Here is a 22,243-nt window from a genome sequence, read left to right on the forward strand (position 1 = left end):
AACTATCAGTAATATAAATTGCACCCCTTTGTTTATATTTCTCAGACTTTATGTAGCACATGCCCCTTGGTGTGCGCAGCGTATGCCCTTTTACTTTCATAAATGGCACCCAGCAGATAACAGCGCCCACCCAATATGATCAAAGTGTGACGAACATTCTCCCCCTCAGTTTCTGGAGTGCGTGCCCCTTCAGTGCCTCTTTGTATTTATTAAGGAGTGTGCACCCCTTGGCATACAGAGCATGCGCCCTTTAATTTTTCATAAACAGTGCCCTGCAGGTGACATTGCCCACTCAATGTCATCAGAGTTGAATGACCATTCTGCCTTGGTGTCTGGTGTCTTAAATTTCATAAATGGCCCCTAATGGATTGAGCGGCTGCAGCTCTGCATGAACTGCCCACAAACAGCTCCAGCCCAGGGCCTCCACTTCTGTCTTTTCAGGTTACTACGAGGACATTCAGTTGTTTTTATTTTTCTCCCTGCCCATACTAAAACATAGGTGGCTCGATATCAAGCGCCTTTTTGGACCCCATGGCAACACCAGCGAGCTTGACTGCCATTCACCAGAAGAAAATCATAGCAATAAAAGCAACTTCCTCCCTGCTTCTTTAAAAAATTCTGGACGGAAAGAAAATATGCAGTGTACTTAATTAGCTTACTAAAAATGTAAATGTTTGCACTAATTATGCACTGCACTTTCTGACTAATTTTTAAATTGGCTGACATTTTTATTTTGGGTTACTTTGATATGTAGAGGAGAGAGCAGAATAAAAGACTTCCTACGCCTCCGTGACTGGGACTAAAAAAAAAAAATATTCTATTATAATGTCAGCCCCCCCACCCCATCCCACTGAACAATCTGAAATGCCAAATATAAATTTACATGCAAGCAGTAAGCCAGGCATATTTCAACGGAATGCTTCCCGTCAAATTAAAATAAATGATTGCAAGTTATTATGATGGCATCGTTTTTGAGCACATCTGTACATTACAATACAGAAACAGCTCGGTCATAGGAAAGTGATCCGGCTAATGGGAGGCGTGTTACATTGATGGCAGCACTTCCACTCTGAGATTTTGCACTTAGAAACACCTTTAAACGGAAGATTCTGAAAGTCTTCAGACCCCTTCACTTGCTGCACACTTTATTGTGGGGTACATTTCATTTTAAATGGATACCTTTATCATTTTTACCCATCAATCTACACTCAATTACCCTTGTGACCAGTAGGGGGCATTGCAGCATCCCAAACTCCAGACACAACCACAATGGCACAAATCCCAGGTTCAAATAAAAGGTTTACTATAAAAAAAGTACCTTCTGCGTAATAATAATAATAAATAAATACCTGCACAACTACCTTCTTTTCTCATTTCCTTCTCTTTCCACTCCTCCGGGTGAGTTTTGTCCATCTTCCACCCAACTCCAACTTCCATCTATCTATCCATCTATTAAAAAGTGCTTTTCACATCAATCTTATCCTGCCTTCTACACTAAATTATTATCTATCTATTATTTAGTGCCTTTCATGTCTATCTATTTTATCCTGCCTACTACCCATCCTTCCATTATCCAACCCGCTACATCCTAACTACAGGGTCACGGGGGTCTGCTGGAGTCAATCCCAGCCAACACAGGGCGCAAGGCAGGAAACAAACCCCGGGCAGGGCGCCACACACACACCCATACACCAAACACACTAAGCACACACTAGGGACAATTTAGAATCGCCAATGCACCTAACCTGCATGTCTTTGGACTGTGGGAGGAAACCCACGCAGACATGGAGAGAACATGCAGACTCCATGCAGGGAGGACCTGGGATCACATCTATCCATCTATCGATCTAATCCTGCAAACTAAAATAAATAAAAATCAATGTATCTTATCCTGCCTACTACACTAAATTAAAATCAATTATATAGCGCCTTTCACATCTATCCATCTAATCGATCAAATCCTGCCTACTAAACTAAATTAAGATCAATCTATCTTATCCTGCCTACTACACTAAATTAAAATCTATCTTTTATATAGTTCTTTTCACATCTATCTGTCTATCTGTCTGTCTCCTTCAACTCCTCCAGTTGAGCTTTGTCCGTCTTCCACCCAACTCCAACTTCCCTGGATGAGGTAGAGAGGCTCCTTTTATCTGAGGGCAATGCCCTTGCAGCAGAAAGTACCCTATAGGAAACACTGGGATAATACATTCCTTGCAGTGCCTCCTGGCAGCACCCACAGAAACCCAACAAGGCTTCTCCATGGGACTGCAGTTCCCAGCATGCCTTGCAGATGTCACTACAGTTAGCGTCATTGGGAGGGGGGATACAGCCCTGACAGTTTCAACCCCGTCCTTCCATGTAGACTGGCCTCCCCGGCTGGGTAATATTCCTCAGGGTGGTGCACTGGCATATTCTGCCCACTTCCTGGCTTACACTACCCATAATGGCAAAGTCAAAACACGTTTTCATAACTTGAATTTACTTTGAACATGACTGTCGCCTCGATATTTCAACTTGTCACATCTTTATAAGTCCTAACGACTCCTGTCCCGACATTTTTGGAATGTGTTGGGGGCACGATAAGATCTTCAAAAAGCAATGGTGGTGATTATCTGAAGAAAATACAATGTCTGCCATACCACCTGCACTTCAGAAGAGCTCATCCACCTGACGCTCAGCATGTTCTGGCTCAGCCAGTACTTGGATGGGAGACCATGTAGAAAATGCTGGGGTTGCTGCTGGAAGGTGAGGCCAGCAGGGGGCGCATGCCTTGTGGTCTGAGTGTAGATCCCAATGCAGTGACAGGAGGACACTGTGCTGTAAAGATGGCGCCGTCCTTTGGATAAGATATAAAATTGTGGTCATAAAAGATCCCTGGGTATCCTTCGTAAAGAGTAGGGTGTATCCCAATGTCCTGGCTACCATAGCCTGGTAATTCTGGCCCCCTACTCATCCCCTGTCTCTAATTGGCAAATCACCCCACCACCTAACAGCTAAAGTGTGCGGAGCATACTGGCATAAAAATGGTGGTTCTATTCAATAAGGGCGCGCACAAAAAGGCGACCTTCAAAAGGGTGACCTCAATTGGGCGCGGAGAATAAAAGCGCACATAAATAAAAGCGATCTTCAAAAGGGCGACCTCAATTGAGCGCCGAATAAAGGAGCGCGTAAATAAAGGAGCGCTTCAAAAGGACGACCTTCAGAGCGAATTAAATTAATTGTCCTTGATTATGCTAATAGACCGCATCTCGAATATCTACGTGGCATTGCACATAATCTACAGCTTCAAGTGTAACTTGCTTTCACCTTTTTATACATTCAGTCATTGCCTTAAATCGAATTTTCTGTAATTTTGAAAACAACGAAATATAGAGAGCTTTAGAAGTAGTTCGTTAGAAGTTCATGCATTAATTAATTGGATGTTTTAATATTATTGCTTTCACCTTTTTATACGTTCAATCATTGCCTTTATCTAATAAATTTTCTGTAATTTTGTTGCGTTTGCCTTTATTCGCTGCGCCCAATTGACGTCACCCTTTTGAAGGTCGCCTTTATGTGCGCGCCCTTATTGACGGATACCAAAAAGGGCTGCCATCACATCATTCAGGTGGATGCTACACATTAGTGGTGGTTGAAGTGCCCCCCCCTTACTCAAGAGCTATTTAAATGTAAAGAATGATTATTATTATTGTTGTTCTTATCTGCGTTTTCCATAGTGTCTCAACCTTTTTTGGATTCAGTGTTATATGAAGTGTGTCCTGCGGTGGGTTGGCACCCTGCCCGGGATTGGTTCCAGCCTTGTGCCCTGTGTTGGCTGGGATTGGCACCAGCAGACCCCCGTGACCCTGTGTTCGGATTCCGCGGGTTGGATAATGGATGGATGGATGTTATATGAAGTATCCAGAACAAGATGAGGGACGATCTAACTGACCCGCCAACCTTTCCCTACCACGGAGTTAGACGCCGATTTGCATTAACGGACCAGAAAATTCTTATTTTTCGGCGTAACAAGTGGCTCATGCACTGCACCTCTCTATCCCACTGTAAAAATGTGGCACAAAGTTTACGATGGACTGTTGTTGGTCAAACTTTCTCCTCAGCCTGTAAAGCAATGCAATGCTCTGACTATTAAATGGGAAATGCTCAGAATAACAATAAGTTGAGCAAATTAAAGTAAATTCCCGTTTAGCAACCGATTTCAAATCCATCATTAAGCATTCTGCTCACAGTCGCTGCCTAACTAGATGGCGGATGGTTTACAGACGCTGATGCCACAAGCCTTATAACTGTATAGCAGAAGAATATATATATATGGGTCACAGAATTGAAATGCATGCCGTGAAGCACTTCCCTTTAGTTTCCTTCAGACACGCATAACTAAAATGAATTAATTCACCGAGATATTCTTGCGACATTCCGGGGGGTCAAAACGATGACTACTAATGAAGTTCATTTACACATCGCTCGCGGCTTTCAGTACGCAGCACATTTAAAAGCCCACGTGTGATTTGCATGCGGAAACGCACATCTCCCAGATCCTCACCTTTTCATAAATACTTTTAAAATGGAGCGATGATGAGCGCGATTCGTCTGGGTGACCTGTGAGCCACAAGTCTTACCACCTCTGCTTTTCAATAGAGGCGCCATCGCAAGGAGTTTCGCCTCTGGAAACTCGACTTTCAATTAACACGCTAGAGAACGTTCGGCAGAGTTAATTATTCCGTTCCTTTAACCTTCTGGTATTAAGAAAAATTCATCCAGGCTTAATTTTATTATGGAGACTACCAGCAGCCATACCATATTCTCTTCAGAAGAGATCATCCACCTGAAGCTAAGCTTGTTGGAGCCCCCAGCCAGTACTTGGATAGGAGACCATCTAGGAACAGCTTGGGTTGCTGCCCCGAAGAAGTGTTGGTGAGGACAGCCGGGGACACGTACCCTGTAATCTGTAATGTGGACCCCAATGCCCCAGTGGAGTGTTCTGTAAGAATGGTGCGGTCTTTCAGATGAGACATCAAACTGAGGTCCTGACTCTCTGTGGTCATTGAAGATCCCTGGACATCCTTCATAAAGCGTAGGGTGTATCCCAGTGCCCACCATGGCCTTGTCATTTTGGCCCCCTAATCATCCCTTTTCTCTGATTGTGTCTCTCTCTCTCACCACTTTACCACCTAATAGATAATGTGTGGTGAGCATACTGGCACCAAAATGGCCGCCGTCACATCATCCAGATGGATGCTACACATTAGTGGTGGTCGAAGTGGCTCCCCACTCACTATGAAAGCACTTTTGGTAGTGAGAAAAGTGTTATATTACTTTCACTTTCTGGGGATATTTAACAATATTTTATTAACCAATACATGTAGTTTGCATATTGTTAGCAGACGACTGGATTAATAAAGTATATCAAATCAAATGACTTGACATATGGATTATGCGACACGAGTAACGCGAGGTTCTTTCATGGACGTCTTTAATTTTGTTTGTCACTGTACAGTGTTGGTCATCGTTTGGGAGCCATTGGATCATAAACTTTGTTATCAGTATTCTCTGTGAAAACATGAGATTAAAGAAAGTGTTGTCAGCCATCACTATAAACTACATAAATATCATTATTGTTGGGTGGGGGTATTCCTTTAATCTAAGGGTCTTGACCCATTTTGGGTCACATGTTGTCTGAATTTGGGTCATGCCGAGTCGGGATTTACAGTGGTACCCAATGGTCATGTTTGGTTTGTGGAGCATCAGGGAATAGGTCATTGTGGTCAGTTCAAGCAGATGGCATTACAGACCCCCCAGCTATGACCTGTGTTTGTGACTCCCCAGGAAGGGAAAGGGGGGGGAACCCAGGGGGGAACCCACCCGAACCCACCCGACTCCCACGGATGATTACTGGTCATTCAAAGAGTAGGTGGGGAATCTCGATTTAAAATTAGGTTTAAGAAAGTTGAAGATCCACCGCTTTGAAGGAAAGACCCTCTCAAACAAGAATCAACCACATGCGAGTATTTAGGGATAAAGAGCATTGGTTTCATTTTTGACTTTGATTTCTGGTTGCTGTTTTGGGTGGAGAAGAGTGTCAGGAGTGATTGGTGACAGACGGGTATCAGTAAGAGTGAAAGGGAAGGTCTACAGGACGGTAGTGAGACCAGCTATGTTATGTGGGTTGGAGATGGAGGCACAGGAGACAGAGCTGGAGGTGACAGAGTTAAAGATGGTAAGATTTGCATTGAGTGTGACGAGGATGGACAGGATTAGAAATGAGGACATTAGAGGGTCAGCTCAAGTTGGACGGTTTGGAGACAAAGTCAGAGAGGTGAGATGGCGTTGGTTTGGACATGTGCAGAGGAGAGATGCTGGGTATAATGAGAGAAGGGTGCTAAGGATAGAGCTGCCAGGGAAGAGGAGAAGAGGAAGGCCTAAGAGGAGGATTATGGATGTGGTGAGAGAGGACATGCAGGTGATGGGTGTGACAGAGCAAGATGGGGAGGACAAAAAGATATGGAAGAATATAATCCGTTGTGGCAACCCCTAACGGGAGGACCCGAAAGAAGAAGTAGTAGTTTTGGGCGTTTTCCGATTTGGGTGCACAATCACTGATTGTCCAACTACTTCTACGAAAATTTCCTTAAACTTGATCACATCTCCTAACACACTTACTTTCACAGACATCTTTAGTCTTGTTGTCCACCGTTGGCCACCAGCGGCTTCCGTGATATCAGAAACTTCACGTCTTTTCTCCACAAAAACCACAAGATTACATTTTTATTTTCTTGGCCATATAGATGGGATAAAGTAACATAAATAAAAATATATCACGTTTGGGTGGAGAATTCCTTTAAGTGTGCTGAAACGTTCTTCTCATCCAAAAGAAGAAAACGTTAAGATCACGCAGCACGCTCGATGGTGTTCAAACAATCAAACAGAAAGAAGTTCTCCAACTCTTTATTTTCAGCAAAATACAGTACGTTAAAAAAAATCCATACAATACAAAAAACTGGTCTTTAGACGCAACAAAACATTTGGAAACATTTCTTTTAGAGAGTTGATCGATTTACCTATAAAAAGTAGGGTCATAACATGCAAATTTCACGTAAATCGGGTTCCTACTGAAAAGGCGAACATGGGACTCCTGTGGGGTTTTCTCCAAAGCTTAACCAGCATAACGGTGTTTCAGAACTCCAGGGGCAGCTAAGAAATTACTCTTTGAACGATGATGAACCATGAAATAGAAATCCCATAATTCCTGGTGGACTGCAGGGCTCCATATTCTCCTCCTGTGTTGACCAGTCATCTTCATTCTCTAGTAAGGCTTTGATGGGGACGAGAACATAATAATAAAAATCAAGAAACCAAAAGCGGCGGAGCGTAGCTTCTCGATTGTACGCCAAGCTGCTTGGCACGTTTTTGTGCTCATCGTCGCCATTTCTTTTTAAATTTAAAAAAAACAAATCAAGCCAGAAAGACCCTTGGGGAAAAAAAAAGGTAACGTGTCTGTCTCCAGACGTAGAACTGGTAAGCTTGTGCGGTCGCTATTAAAGTTAACTCAGCCAGATGAACGTGGACGATAACAAAATAAAAAGATCTTCAATATTTGTTTGTGTAATGAAGTTTGATCACTGAATCGGCAGACATTTACAAAAAAGAAAAAATTTTTAAAAAATAGGAAACGTTAAAAGCAAACAACTCTACAAACTTCGAGATGGGTAACGAGAGCAATAGGAACAATGAGACACACGAAATCTCCAGTCCGCAGTCACAGTCTGGCGCGCTGGGTTCAGAGCGTCCAAAAAAATAAATAAATAAAATTAAATCATTGATCACGGTTAGTTGGATGAGGCGGCTTAAATGGTGACAAAATTATTAAAAGCTAAAAAGAAGACAAGCTTCAGACGTTTTCTGTATAGAAATAGTTCTTCTGAAAACGGTTACAAAAAAAATTTGTTGAGGGTTTATTGAATCGTCTTTTGTTATTTTTGTCCCCCAATCCAATGACAGGATTTCCATTAGGGGAGAGGCGATGACATTATAAAGGTTTCTTTTGAGGGGCACTGAGTTTTCTCATTCCTCTTATCCTTGACAAGAGTTCTTTAACAAATTCCTAGAAGAAGGAAAAAACAAAAAGTTGAAATCAGCAATAAAATTCATTCACTCATTCATTCATTGTCCATAACCGCTTATTATAATAGAGGGTTGCTGGCGGTCGACGCCATTCAATAGACTCCAGCTGCAAACGAGACACTCTGAAGCCTCAGGCTCATTCAGGGATCTGAGACACTCGGAGGCCCGTAAGCCGACGCCCATCTTTAGACCCCGCCCACTCATTAGAAATCTGACACATTATCAAGCCTCAGAACTAAATATTCTTTAACTCTTTGAGGGCTGAATATTTTTTCCAAAAAAAACTCAGTTTTCTGAAAAGCACACAAAGCAATGGTTTCACACTTAAGCCAACATAAAATGTCTGTTGCTATGTGCTGCGGCTGATGTCGGCACATGTTCGTCATCTTTGGCGGCAGTGGCTGCGTTGGGGGCACCTCCATGGTCGGCAGGAATGCACAGAGGGCAAGCTGTCTGGCTGTCTTCGCACAGCAGGTGGGTGGCAGTGGCGTTTGCATTGTGATGCTGTATGGTTTGTACCTCTTGTCATCATAAGTGGTGGTCCTCCCAGGCAAACGTTGCTGTAGGTGCATCACCTACACAAAAGTGTTTACCACCATGATCAGCTAGGGACCGATCAGATGATGCTGGTACCTCACTTTCGTTTTTGATATCCATCTCCAGATCACAGAGTCCAATGAGTCAGAGTTCTATTCAACGAAATTACGTAAAACGTCCATTGAGTATTTCGATTTGTACATTCGCTTTGGTCTTCCGCCAGATGTTGGTGCCATTTTAGAGGTTGTTTGCTCTTCGTTACTCCTGCACGCGTAGGGAATCGAGGTTAAATCAACAAAGCTCTGTAACTTTCCTTCTGGCAAAGAGAGTCGAACTAACACGTCAGAGCGAGGTTTGTTGCAGTTAACAGCTGATTACCGTCCTCTACTCCTGAATTTTGACAAAAGTTGACATCAGCCCTGAAAGAGTTAAATGCACCTTAGGAGCTGTCACAAAAAGTGATTTGTTTGTGTTACACAATGACAATAAAGTGCTTGAACCTGAACTTATTTTATGAATATTTCAAGTTATACATGATGCGATCAGAGGGTAAAGATTTCCCATATATGTCGGACCAAACGAATCAAAAGAATCGATTCACTTAAAATGGGCTGATGGAAAGAATCACACCAGTGAAGTGAATCAAAATGGCCGCCCCTACTACAATGGAGTAGGGTCTCTTCCAGGGTTGGTTCTTGACTTGTGTTCAATGCTCCCTCGTGACACCTGAATTTTAAATAAGAATTTAAAAAAAAAATGCATAGATGGACAATCCTGTGTGATGCCTCTTCACCTAAACAAACTTGCATGAATGAAAGTCAAATTAAATCATTTTATTCATGTGGCCCAGTCGGCGTCCAACACCATCTGTGGCTGTGGCGGAGAAACTTGCAATCCGGCGAGAGTTTGCTCACTGAACTGAATTAGTGCAGCTGATCTTTCTCGCTTCAGTTATTCGGACATCTGAGGCGTATGCCAGTCAGCAGATCTCTTTGCTCAGGGTGTCCCATGAGGGGGGGGGGGGGGGGGGATACAGATGTGGTACAATCTAAAATATGGAGGCCACGTCTAAAAAAAATCAATGAACTAAATAGCAGTGGTATAAAAGGTCAGGGAACATAAGTTACTGGTGCTAGCACTATGCAGGGTAGTACTTGTGGGGAAAAAATGTAGTATGTGTCTTGGAAATTTTCAAAAAAAAAAAATAATTAATTAAAATCACACACACACACACACACACACACACACACACACACAGACAGAGTATTTATCCAAATCTATCAAAGCACAGCAAGTCACCTAAAGTTGAAATTCGACCCATATGGAGCTCCTTTGGTGCTTCTTCAATACAACTTGGTTAGGCATGCCCATGCCCAAGTCACCCACAGTAATTAAACTTGGCACTTGTGATTCAGGCCGACTACGCCAAGCTCCTTCTTCATGATGAATGCCGGCGCTGATCCTACTCTTGTTACTTGACAGAGGAATTCTGTCCCCAAATTACAATGTCAGTTGCCGGTCAGGAGACACGAAGGCTCCACACCTGTAGTTGTGTTGTGGTGGACACAATGCCTGTCCAATAAGACTGCTTGGCTCATGCATGAATAATTCTTTAATGTGGGGGTGGGGGGGGGAATACTCTTTGGTATAAATATCTTTGATTGGTAGGTGATCCTCCAGCAAATATGACTGCATTTCGTACCCAAACTGGTTAATGTGCGGTGATGGTAACCCGGTGTTGCCTTCAGCAGGTGCTTGTACAGTGTGTGTGTGTCTAAAGTCACCAACGTAGACCACAGATAATTACAAAGTAGTGCACATTGACTTAAAAAAAGTAAATAAATAAATACCAGAAATTGACTATTTAAATTACATGATTCTGTTGCACCACAGGATCCCCATATCTACAAACTACATAAGGTAAGTAACAGAAAAATTATTAATTATTTTTGGATGGAGTATTTCTTTAAGTTGCTATGCTGTCATGACACACATCAGTACACACATCAATATGTACAGTCAGAGAACTCTGTGCCGCCCTGATGTAGAAGACGCGGTTTCTTTTATGCCAGACCCGGGAGTTTGTCCGGTGCCACAGCACTGCACATTGGAAGCATTTCCTAGCAAGATGGAAGCCCACCAAAGTAGCGGTAGTGTTCCTGTGGTGGCTTCCTATGTGCAAGCAAACGATCAAAATTAACGGTTCAGGTTCCTATTTAACCGACTGAGAACATTTTGTCGTTACATCAGAATTTAAGCGGAATACCAGGAAGGCACCATTAGCATGCAAGCTTATAGAAAATAAAACAAATTTTCAGTTATCTATGTAGTTATATAATAACGTTTATACCGTTGCAATCAAATACTTATGCAGCTTTGACGTTAAAAACTTTACAGGAGTGACACTTGCAGGCATAAAGCAGGACCCCACTCTAGAGGGCATCAGTCCATCTCCTGGCCTGCACTGCTATGGACTCCTACTATAAAGCATCTCAGTTAGCAGATCTGTAGTGTGGTGAACTAGCAGGGGTCTGCCGCAAACGCACAATGTCTGGTTCAGAAGTGGTCTCCTTACAGCATGAGCAAACAGGAGAACTCCTGGCCCCGGCCGAGCAGCGACTGCTACGGCACACTAAGAGCAGAGTACTTCCTGGTGACTTCCGTGGAGCTGTCATGTCAACCCCCACTGCCCTGCACAGCACTGCAATGCATCACACTGCTCCCAGGCACAGTGAAAATCCTGCCTACTATGCCAAATGTATTGTTGTGGAATCACATCAGTAATACAAGGCTTAATATTGTTATATAGGGTGGTCCAGATCTAATTATGCAAGTTTCATTATGCAATAATTATGTAATAAACTTAATAAGAGAATTCACAGCACCTGCCCTGCACATAGAGATTTCACTTAAAATTCTTTTTGTTGCCGATAGATGGCAGCACCTGCCCTGCATTCCAAAATGGCGGGGAGACGGTTGTCAGTCAAACAGTTACATAATTAGATCTGGACCACCCTGTCTGTACGCACATATTATGTACATATTATACAGTATACACACACACAAATATATAGATATATACATGCATACATACACACACTTATATAGGCACTGTATATATGTTTTTATACACCCACACTATATATAAGAGTGGATGTGTGTGTGCGCGCATTGTGAATACCATAAAGTAGGGACTGGAATGCCAACCGCGGTGGATGACAATTCCTTGCCTGGCCAGGATTCCACAATGGAAACATGTGGAAGGACACGCATCCTGGCCAGGTTGGTTGTCGGGACCTTTCCCAGCTGAGATGCCACAATGGAAGAGCTTAGGGAGACTGCTTCCCAGGGCCATATATATTACCCCTATACACAGGGTGACAGCATCCCTCTGGTGGGACTCCCATCTGTACACTCACAGGGCATACTGGGAGCTGTAGTCCTGATAGGCAGTCCTGTTGGGGTACTTGGATGCCACCAAGGTAACACTACCTCTATTCTGGGGGGCTCCCACCATCCTCAGAAATGCTTCCAGCATGTAGTGCTGTGGCACTAGAAGTACTCCCGGGTGTGGCATTAATGAAGCTGCGTCCTCTGCATCAGGGAGTCAGAGTCGGGAGGAAGGGGATGACACTGGTGGAGAAAGGAGAGAAATGTGGCCAATTGTGTGTTATTATCAAGCTGAACTGATTGAACCCAATAAAGAAGTCTTTGTACATTAAATTACATTTTACTGTACCTAAATGTGTATTTGGTTGAGCTGTGTCTAGTGTTTATGGCTCTGAAGCACCCCCTGGTGGGCACAATATATAATTAGCAAATAAATAAATAAAATAAAGTGATACGAGACCCCTTTCTGTCCACCAATTATTAAATAAGAAAGCCAAACTGCAAAAGGAATTCTTAGCCAAATCAGCACAGTCAATCAGCATGCTAACAAGCAAAAGTACTTACTTCTGTAGGTTTGTAACAGTCTACCAACGACTCCTAAACAGAAACAAAAGAGAGTTGACATTAAAAAGCACAATTCAGTAAAACTTCACCCAATTCCCATTTCTGTATAAGCAACCCACACAGCTCCCGGGTCAACGTGTTTAAATCCCAGTCTGGATGCTATCATTGTGGAATTCACATGTTGGTGTGGCTTTTCACGTTTTCTTCCCACCCATGTTCCAAAGTTGTGCAGGTCAGCAGGGCACATTGGCCACATGCAGCTCCTAGAAGAAACGATTCACCCGCTTTGGAAATTTTCTTCTTATTATATTTGTATACAACATTAAATCCCAGTGGAATTCCTTTGGCTTCTTTGACACTGATCAACAGTAAAAGTGAAAAGACATCTCTGCAAAGTGTCACATCATGTCATTTTCTAACCTGCCTAATGCAAACCAGGGCCACAGTGGGGCTGTTATCTGTCCCAGGTAGCCAAGGGTGTAAGGCTGGAAGAAACCCTGGGCAGGGTGCCAGTCCATCGCAGCACAAATACACACACGTCAGAGTCAATTCATCGTCACCAGTTCACCTAACCTGCGTGTCTTTGGACAGTCGGATGAAACCCAGACATGGAGAGAATATGTAAACTCCACACATGGAGGACACAGGGCATGAACTGTAGTCTCCATACTGTAAGGTAGCAGCACTGTCATGGCACTACTGTGCCAACCTCTCCATAAAGTGGTCAGAATTAATTTACAACATAAGGCACAAAACAAATTCATCCCATGTATATCCACCCCCTTTAATGGGATACATCTGAATCCTCAGCGGTGAAGCCACATTAATAGTTCAATGGAGGTCACCTGTCTGGGGTCTCAGTTCACAGCAGTCAAGATGCACCTGAATGTGGAAGGGCCAGCTCGTGGTGTGTCAGTACGGTGGCCTGGTCTACACAACAAAGACAAAGGAACACTCCAAGCAGCTCCATGAAAAAGCACAAGAGAGTCAAGGGATGGAGAGAGGAAAATATCCAAGTCACTGAATATCCAGTTAAAAATCGGACATAAAGAAATGGAAAGAGTGTAGCACTGCTGAAAGCCTGCTAGAGAAGGTCGTCCATCTTCAAGAATATGATGAGTGAAGGAGACCACCAAGAAACCTCTGAGGACTCCAAAGTCGAATGGGGTTGATGAGACAATAAGTGCCACCCAGGTTCTTCACCAGTCACGAGAAAGAACACACAGGACATCATGTCGACAGGCACCTGGTAGACTCTGAAGTTGGCTGGAAGAAGGTTCTGGGGTTTCGCAAGGTCAAAAATTGAGCCTTTTGGCCATCAGACTAAATGCCATGTTACACTGCACATTATTAAAAACACACTATCCTCACCATGAAGCCAAGTGGTGGGCTTTCATCAGGCTGTGGGGATGCTTCTCTGCAGCAGGCTCTGGAGGTCTTGTGAGGGGAAAATGAATACAGCAAAATAGGGGGAAATATCCTTGAGGAAAAAAAGGATGGAATCTGCAAGAAACCTGCAGCTTGGGAGAAGATTTGTTTCCCAGCAGGACAACACAACCGAGCATAAAGCCAAAATTACACAGAAATGACTTTAAAACAACGACGTGAATGTTCTGGATTCTCCGAATCCGAGTCCAGATCTCGATCCAATGGAGAACTTGAGGCTGGATATGACAGAGGCTGCTCAGTCACGATCTCCATGATACCCGACAGAGCTGGAGCAGATTAGCAAAAGAGACGAAGAATGGAGGAAAACAGACAGAGTTGACAGAGCGAGACCTCCAAGGCTCAAGCGGTCATGGCTGCCATCTTGAAGGGGGTGGATACTTCTGTGAGCCGTTTCATATTTGTAATTAACTTAAACTACTTTGCAGAGACCCGTTTACACTTTGATATGAAAGACTTTTTCTGCGGATCAGCGTCACACCAGTCAAATTAAGTCCACTGTGACTCAATGAAGGTGAAAATGGGAAAGCGTCCAAGTGGGTGAATACCTTTTATTGGCGCAGCATGAGCGAGTACTGGTGGGCGAGTTAGAGGGCCCAGCGATGGACTGTTGCCTCATCCAGACTCGGCTAATACTTTGTGTGTAGTTTGTGTGACTTCCCATGGCCCACGAATGGACAAGCAGGTTAGGCCGCTGTCCCAAGACACGCCTTTCTTTACATTATCTCAGCGACTCGGGGATAGCTACGGTGCACACCAGGGACAGCTGGTAAAGACGTGTGACATCTCCAGTGACCCAAGTCACAACATTCTGTGACCACTAGAACTGAAGAAATTAGACAAAATGAGAGGAAACCATTCAGCCAATCGAGCTTGTTTGTGTAGCTAATAGCTAAGCAGTTTCCCATATCTCATCATGATACTTCTTAACTCTTTTAGGGCTAATTATTTTTTTTCCTTTTGTCCCAGGGCCTAATATTTTTCTTTAAAACTCGGTTTTCTAAAAAGCACACAAAGTAATGGTTTCACATATAAATCAACAAATACTTATTTTTTGACAAACGTCACTCTGTTTTATGTTCCATGAGCCTCTTCTTCTTTCGGCTGCTCCCTTTAGGGGTTGCCACAGCAGATCATCTTCTTCCATATCTTTCCGTCCTGTCACACCCATCACCTGCATGTCATCTCTTATCACATCCATAAACCTTCTCTTAGGCCTTCCTCTTCCCTGACAGGTCTATCCTTAGCATCCTTCTCTCAATATACCCCTCATCTCTCCTCTGCACATGTCCAAACCAATGCAATCTCGCCTCTCTGACTTTGTCTCCCAACCGTCCCAACTGAGCAGACCCTCTAATGTCCTCATGTCTAATCCTGTCCATCCTCGTCACACCCAGTGCAAATCTTAACATCTTTAACTCTGCCACCTCCAGCTCTGTCTCCTGTGCCACCGTCTCCACCCCATATAACATAGCTGGTCTCACTACCGTCCTGTAGACCTTCCCTGTCACTCTTGTTGATACCTGTCTGTCACAGATTACTCCTGACACTCTTATCCACCCACTCCACCCTGCCTGCACTCTCTTTTTCACCTTCTCGTCCACAATCCCCATTACTCTGTACTATTGATCCCAAGTATTTAAACTCCTCCACCTTCGCCAACTCTCCTCGCTGCATCCTCACCATTTCATTGACCTCCCTCTCATTCACACACATGCATTCTGTCTTGTTCCTACTGACCTTCATTCCTCTCCTCCTCATATCTCCACCTCTCCAAGGTCTCCTCAACCTGCTCCCTACTCTCACTACAGATCACAATGTCATCAGCAAACATCACAGTCCACAATGACTCCTGTCTAATCTCGTCTGTCAACCTGTCCAACATCATTGCAAATAAAGGACTCGGAGCCGACTCCTGATGTAATCCCACCTCCGTCACTCCTACCACAGACCTCACCACTGTCACACTTCCCTCGTACATATCCTGTATAACTCTGATGTACTTCTCTGCCACTCCCGACTTCCTCACACAATACCAATGTTCCATGAGCCTCTGCAGTATGTAAATTCACATACGTATCGCACACCCTTGTCTCATCACTTATTAGCCGAAAGGCACTTTCTGGAAAAATACACCTTGAAGTAGTGGAGTGGCTGCTAATCCGTAGTGTCCTCTAGCACACCGTGTCGTTTGATGAAGTCTCGTGTCAGATTGCCTCCCACAGATCTACTGTATGTCTGTGTAGTCCTCCCTGGTGGATGGGTACTGTAGGCACTCCCACTACATGAATGTGTTCAGCACTACGATCAGCGGGGAACCGATCTGCTGTGGGACAATCAGCTTATGCAGTTGCTTGACTTTTGTTTTCAATCTCCAGACCACTTTGCATCAAAATCGAAATTCGATAAGTCAGAGTCCAATTCAGCAATAATACAGGAAAAATAAATACTCGCGTATTACTCGCTTCACTCTCAATGTCGATGCCATTCTAGACGTTTCTTACTTTACGACTACTCACGCACACGTAGAGATTCGATGTTAAGTCAATGAGTCTAATAGTCCTCCTAGCAAAGAGGGTCTACCTGTAAACGTAACTGAGTTTTATCGACATTTACAGTGCAAGAGATGGCCAGCAGCTCAACCCTGCCGGGATGCCCCGGTGATGGAAGGACGGGGGAAGGCAGCTTTTATAGGACACTGTCTCTCCCAAGACACTAGATCTATAGGACCCTCCAGTGGCTCCTATGGCCACAAGCTGTGGCTGAAGAATGAAAGAATAAGACTGTGAGCAGAAGCAGCTGACATGAGATGCCAGCTCAGGTTTGAAGAGATAACTCTCTTGGTTCAGAGAGGGAGTAACACGCGTGAGTCTCGTTATACCAGAAACCAACCCAAGATGGGACATGCAGCGTACACACTGTGAAGGCCCAGGGTGCGTACAGCCGCCCTAACCCCGACACAGACAGGCAGGAGACAGGTTTAGCACCCAGCTCACTGTTCATCTCTACAGTTCAGTGCACAAATCACTAAAACACAACAGAGTCCAGTCCCTACTCTGCTGCCAGTCCTTCTGCCTCCACTCCTCCTCCTCCTCAGAATTTGTCCTCTTCCTCCCGACTCAACTGGCTTTTGTTGAATGGTGGGGACTGGCCCCTTCCAGGAGCCCAACAAGCTTCTTCCGGCAGCACTTGTTGACTTTAGGAAGACTAAGAGCGACCATCTGCCACTGAACATTGACGGCTCAACTGTGGAGGTCATCAATAGCACCAAATTCCTGGGTGTCCACCTGGCAGAGAACCTCACCTGGTCCCACAACACCAGCTCTTTAGCCAAGAAAGCCCAACAGCGGCTCTACTTCCTATGTAGGCTGAGGAAAGCCCATCTTCCACCAGCTACTCTAACAACATTCTACAGAGGAACCATAGAGAACCTCCTGAGCAACTGCATCACTGTCTGGTTTGGAAATTGCACAGTCTGGGATCGCAAAGCCCTACAACAGGTAGTGAAGACAGCTGAGAAGATCATCGGTGTCTCTCTTCCTTCCATCATGGACATTTACACCACACGCTGCATCCGCAAAGTCACCAGTATTGTGAACAATCCAACACACCCTTCACATTCATTGTTTACAGTCCTGCCATTGGGAAAAAGGTACCAAAGCATTCGGGTCCTCACCACCAGAATGTGTCACAGTTTCTTCCCCCAAGCAGTCAGACTCCTAAACACTCATGGACCAGACTGATATCTGATGTATGTGTTCTGTTCTGCAGTGTTGCACGTTTGCACATTTGACTCCCATGCACCTCGTTATATATTATGTGTTTCTATGTTATGTGTCGTGGATTCTTTGTTATCTTGTGCTTTATGTAGCACCATGGTCCTGGAGGAACGTTGTTTTGTTTCACTGTATGCTGTACTACTGTATATGGATGACATGACAATAAATACTCTTGACTTGACTCTTGACTTCCAAGTGTGGTGGAAGTGCTGCGAAATAGGGCCCTGTAAAAGTCCATGCACCCCCTGGTGGTTGGAGCTCCCATTCTTGTGACCAATGGCCCCTGCTGGAAACCAAGGGGGCTGCCCTCAGTCAGCCCGGGGCAGAAACAGTCCTGAAAGTATTCTCTCTCCTGATCCTTCCTTACTCTTTTCATCCCAGCTGGGTAAGGGCTCCCGCTGTCCGCCACACACTCAGAAATAGAGTACTGAACTGAACATCTGTCAGTGGGACAGATGAGGAAACTGGAATACCAGAGAAAACCCAAAACTGACATGGGGGCAGAGTGCAGACTCCAAGGGTCAGGATTCGGGAACATTAGCAATGTTACAAGCAAAGTAAAAACACAAAATCTGAAGACAGGATTCAAAACCAGCCACTCTGGTGATCTCACCAAAAGGATCAGATCATTCTGCATCCCCCCCAATTATCATTTGTGGATTAGTTCTTCTCCTACCTGCAGTTTGGTTGCCCGCTCATCATCATTGCTTACATCCAAAAGGTCGTCAATGTCAATTTCTACTTCGGGCATTTCTTCCTCCTAAAACAGAGACATAACATTTTGTTAAATCCAAGTATCTCTGCTAGACAGAGGCCATGGTGTTATTTTTTTTGTACCTTGTCTGGTTTTGCTTAAAACAAAACTTCCACAGCGTATTCTAGAACTTGGTTAGAGTCCACCTATAGCAAACTGAACGGACTGGACATCATTTAGTAAGGCACACATGTCGCTGTGTATAGAGGGTCCCACAATTCACACTGCATGTCAGGACAAAAAGAAAACCATGCCATGAACTCTGTAGACCTCCATCACCAAATTGTGGTGAGGCACAGATCAGGGCAAGGAGATCACACCATTTCTAAAACCTTGAGTGTCCCCAGGAGCACATTGTGGCCTCAATAATTGTGAAACGGAAGAGTCTTGGAGCCACCAGGAGTCTTTCCAGAGTTGGCTTTCCAGGCCAAAACGGGGTATCCAGGCAAGAAGGGTCTTGGTCAGGGAGGTGACCGAGAACCTAACAGTCACTCTATCTAAGCTTCAGAAGTCCTCTTCTGAGATGGAGGAACCGGTCAGAAGGATGACCATCTCAGCAGCACTCTATCAATCAAATATTTAAAAGTAAATTGGATAAAGAGGAGCCATTCTTGAGGAAAAGACATATGAAGGTATTCAAAAGGACTCTTTTGAGAATGTGAGGAAAAAAGATTCTCTGGTCTGATGAGACATAAAAGTGAACTCTTTGGAAAGAACTTCAAGAACAATGTCTGGTGAAGACCAGGTACTGCTCAATAAATGCATAATAACATCTGTACCGTGAAGAATGGTGGTGGGCGCATCATAATATGGAGTTGCTTATCAGTGGCAGGGACAGGGAGACTGGTGAGAAATGAGAGATGAATGAATAAAGCCAAATACAGAGAGGTCCATGAAGAAAGCCTGCTTCGGAGTGCACATCATCTCAGACTGGGGCGACGCTTCACCTTTTTAAACACAGAAATGACCTGAAGCAAGACCGTACTGGAATGGCTCAAGGACAAGCCTCTGATTGTGTAAGACAACAGAAAACGTGTGGAGTGACCTAAAGATGGCAGTTCACAGACACTTCCCATCCAATCTAACTTAACTTGAGAAGATCTGCCATGAAGAACAGGACAAGGAGTGCAAAGCCTGTAGAGACCTATCCAATAAGTCTCAAAGCTGGAATTTGAGCCAAAGGGGATTCCACAAAAGTTACTCCAGTAAAGATCTGAATAAGTCTATGAATCTGGTCCTGAATACTTGATTTACGGTACGGATTGAGATCTCCTTTCTGTGCGCGGCTGGTGTTGTTCTGCCTGAGCTCATCTTCTAGTTTCATGCTGCTCTCCATTCTCCCAGCTGCTTCAGTTGCATCCTGATTTGCTGAATTTCAATGTAAAACCCACCACATATTCTCAGTGAAGATTCATTTCTTAAGGTCTGTGCTACCCCTTCCTAGGATCACCTGGTTATCCAAAGGCTATTCATCATTGTTTGGCATTTCCAGGCAAGGCCTCCACAGAGATAACCCCACAAGCAGCTCAGATTTCTATGGCTGCATCAGAGAAACTCAGCAATTTGATCAGAGAAAGTCAGCAATTCCATCGGAGTCGCCTTCTCCTGCACTTCTGATTTGTCTGCGACTCCCAAATTAGAACCTCTTAAGGTGGTATGTATAGTTCTTGTTCTTAAGGTGGTATGCTTCATTGACGAATAAGCCCCTAGACTGAGGGATGTGGCACTGCCATGTCACCTTTCTGAACTGATAGACCATATTAAATCCATTTTTGTGGGAAAGACTAAGTAGACAGCGAGTCTTAGGCTACACCCACACTACTACATTTCTGTTTTTGCCTTTCATCTACGCTACCCCAACATTTTTAACCCCTGAAAATGGACCTTTGAAAGCACTTTCTGAAGCCTAATGCTTCTGGAAACATCAACTCGGTGTTACGGTACTTGAGGTGAAAACACAGACTGACATCTTAATTGGTTTGTGGCCCTTTCCTGATTGGATCCTGGCTCTGTATAATGTGTCATTGATCGACTGGTCACCCTTCATAAAAGAAACCTGCTATCCAACATAGTGGGCATTGAACGGCATCGCTCTGGTGGAGGTCCCATTTCTACACCAGTGGGGCATCATGGGAGTTGTAGTCCTGATGGATAGAAGGGGTGCTTTCCATGGCGCTTGTTGTGTTACTTACTTGTATTCTCTTAAATTTGCATTTTGTAGTTTGAAAGCAACATACAAGAACAACAAAGACAAATAATTTACAGATTGGTACAGTTCTGCAATAAGTCCCACGGCCGTTGGCGTCTCCATCCCTGCAAGGAGGGCACTTGCTTACATTTGGTGGAAATAGAAGCGACAGGTTTCATATGAAAAGTCCTCAGAGCTGGTGTGCTACAGAGAGGATGTGCAGCATTGTTCATACTGGCACTCAGGTTTGTTTTCATTCTTTCCACTACCACCGCCAGCATGTCCAGAGAGCATCCCATAGCTGAGCCTGCTCTTTTAATCAGCTGGTTCATTTCTTGGACCTCTTTTGAAGGATGTTACTAAATCGGATTGATGCTACACACGTCACTGGCCATCACAGAGTTGAAGAAGATGTGAAGGATGTCACTACCCACATTCAAGAAGCTCAGTCTTCGAAGAATAAAGAGCCTACTCTTCCCTATCTTCTCTAGTTCCTCTGTGTTACAAGTCCAGTCCAGCATGTTATAAAATATTTGTAGAAATGCATCCCCTTCTAAATGTACTCCCTAAATAGCGAGCAGACGTAGAGGCTCTTTGGTGCCGTGAAAGTCAATAACCAGCTCCTTGGTTTTGCTGATGTTAAGTGGCAGAGAATTCTCAAAGTTCTCCATGTGACTCCTCTCCTCTGTCTCACTCAATCTTTATCAATACAACTCCATAAGTGTGCAATCATCTGAGAAGTTCTGCAAGTGACTTGACCTCCCATTATATTTATAGTCTGAGAACTGCTCTGTGATGATGCAGGTCCCTATCCATGCTCCCATCTCCCTTTTGGGAGCCTCTTGAACCCGACACCATCGGTAATGTAACCAGATGAGCTGGACCATGAGGACACCAAATGAAGCAAGGGGAAGGTGCAAAGTGCAAACAGTGCTTTTATGAAAAACGAACAAAACAAATCCAAATAGGGTTCAAAAGAAAGTGCAATGCTTCAAAAGTTAATAAATGAATAATCCATTAAAACAGGGTGAAAATGTGGAGGTTAAAATCCCAATAAATATTCCATTTAAAAATGAAGTTTAAAAATCAATACTGGCTGGAAGCAGTCCCTTCAATTTAAAAACCTGGTGCCTTCTTTAGCTGGCATCCCCCTTGTTTCTCCCATCCAGACCCTGCACCAGGGGAGTCGCCCTACCTGCAGCTGACCTTATCCTTCTGGTTTGGTAGCCTTTCGATCCCTGGCTCTGCAGGGTTCCGCCAGACCGAGACTCGGGTTCCCCAACGACCAGGGCGCTCACACTGGGGCTTCCACCTCCCAAGCTTCCGACTCCCACTGCCTTACACAGCAAGCCGTCCTCGATTGTTGTCGTCTGCAAAACTCAGCTGGAGTGACCCAACCCGTCTGCCCCCGAGTGCCAGCCAAACACCCCGCTAGGGCCCACTTCCCAGCTGCCTCTCCTT

The 22,243-nt window shown here is 44.3% G+C and overlaps 1 protein-coding gene across 1 annotated transcript in view; it reads right to left on the reverse strand.

The window, feature by feature from the left end:
- Window positions 1-6,932: 6,932 nt before the first annotated feature.
- ppp1r14c (protein phosphatase 1, regulatory (inhibitor) subunit 14C) overlaps window positions 6,933-22,243 on the reverse strand; it is a 45,455-nt gene continuing 30,144 nt past the window's right edge. Inside the window, exons 2-4 of the mRNA XM_028820816.2 lie at window positions 18,517-18,600; window positions 12,616-12,648; window positions 6,933-8,104 (exon numbers count right to left, since the gene is read on the reverse strand). Of these exons, the coding sequence (XP_028676649.1) occupies window positions 8,030-8,104; window positions 12,616-12,648; window positions 18,517-18,600 (192 nt within the window). The 3' untranslated portion in view covers window positions 6,933-8,029. The remainder of the gene's footprint in view (window positions 8,105-12,615; window positions 12,649-18,516; window positions 18,601-22,243) is intronic.

Source organism: Erpetoichthys calabaricus, chromosome 15 (genome assembly GCF_900747795.2).
Source record: "Erpetoichthys calabaricus chromosome 15, fErpCal1.3, whole genome shotgun sequence".
Classification (NCBI taxonomy): Eukaryota; Metazoa; Chordata; class Cladistia; order Polypteriformes; family Polypteridae; genus Erpetoichthys; species Erpetoichthys calabaricus.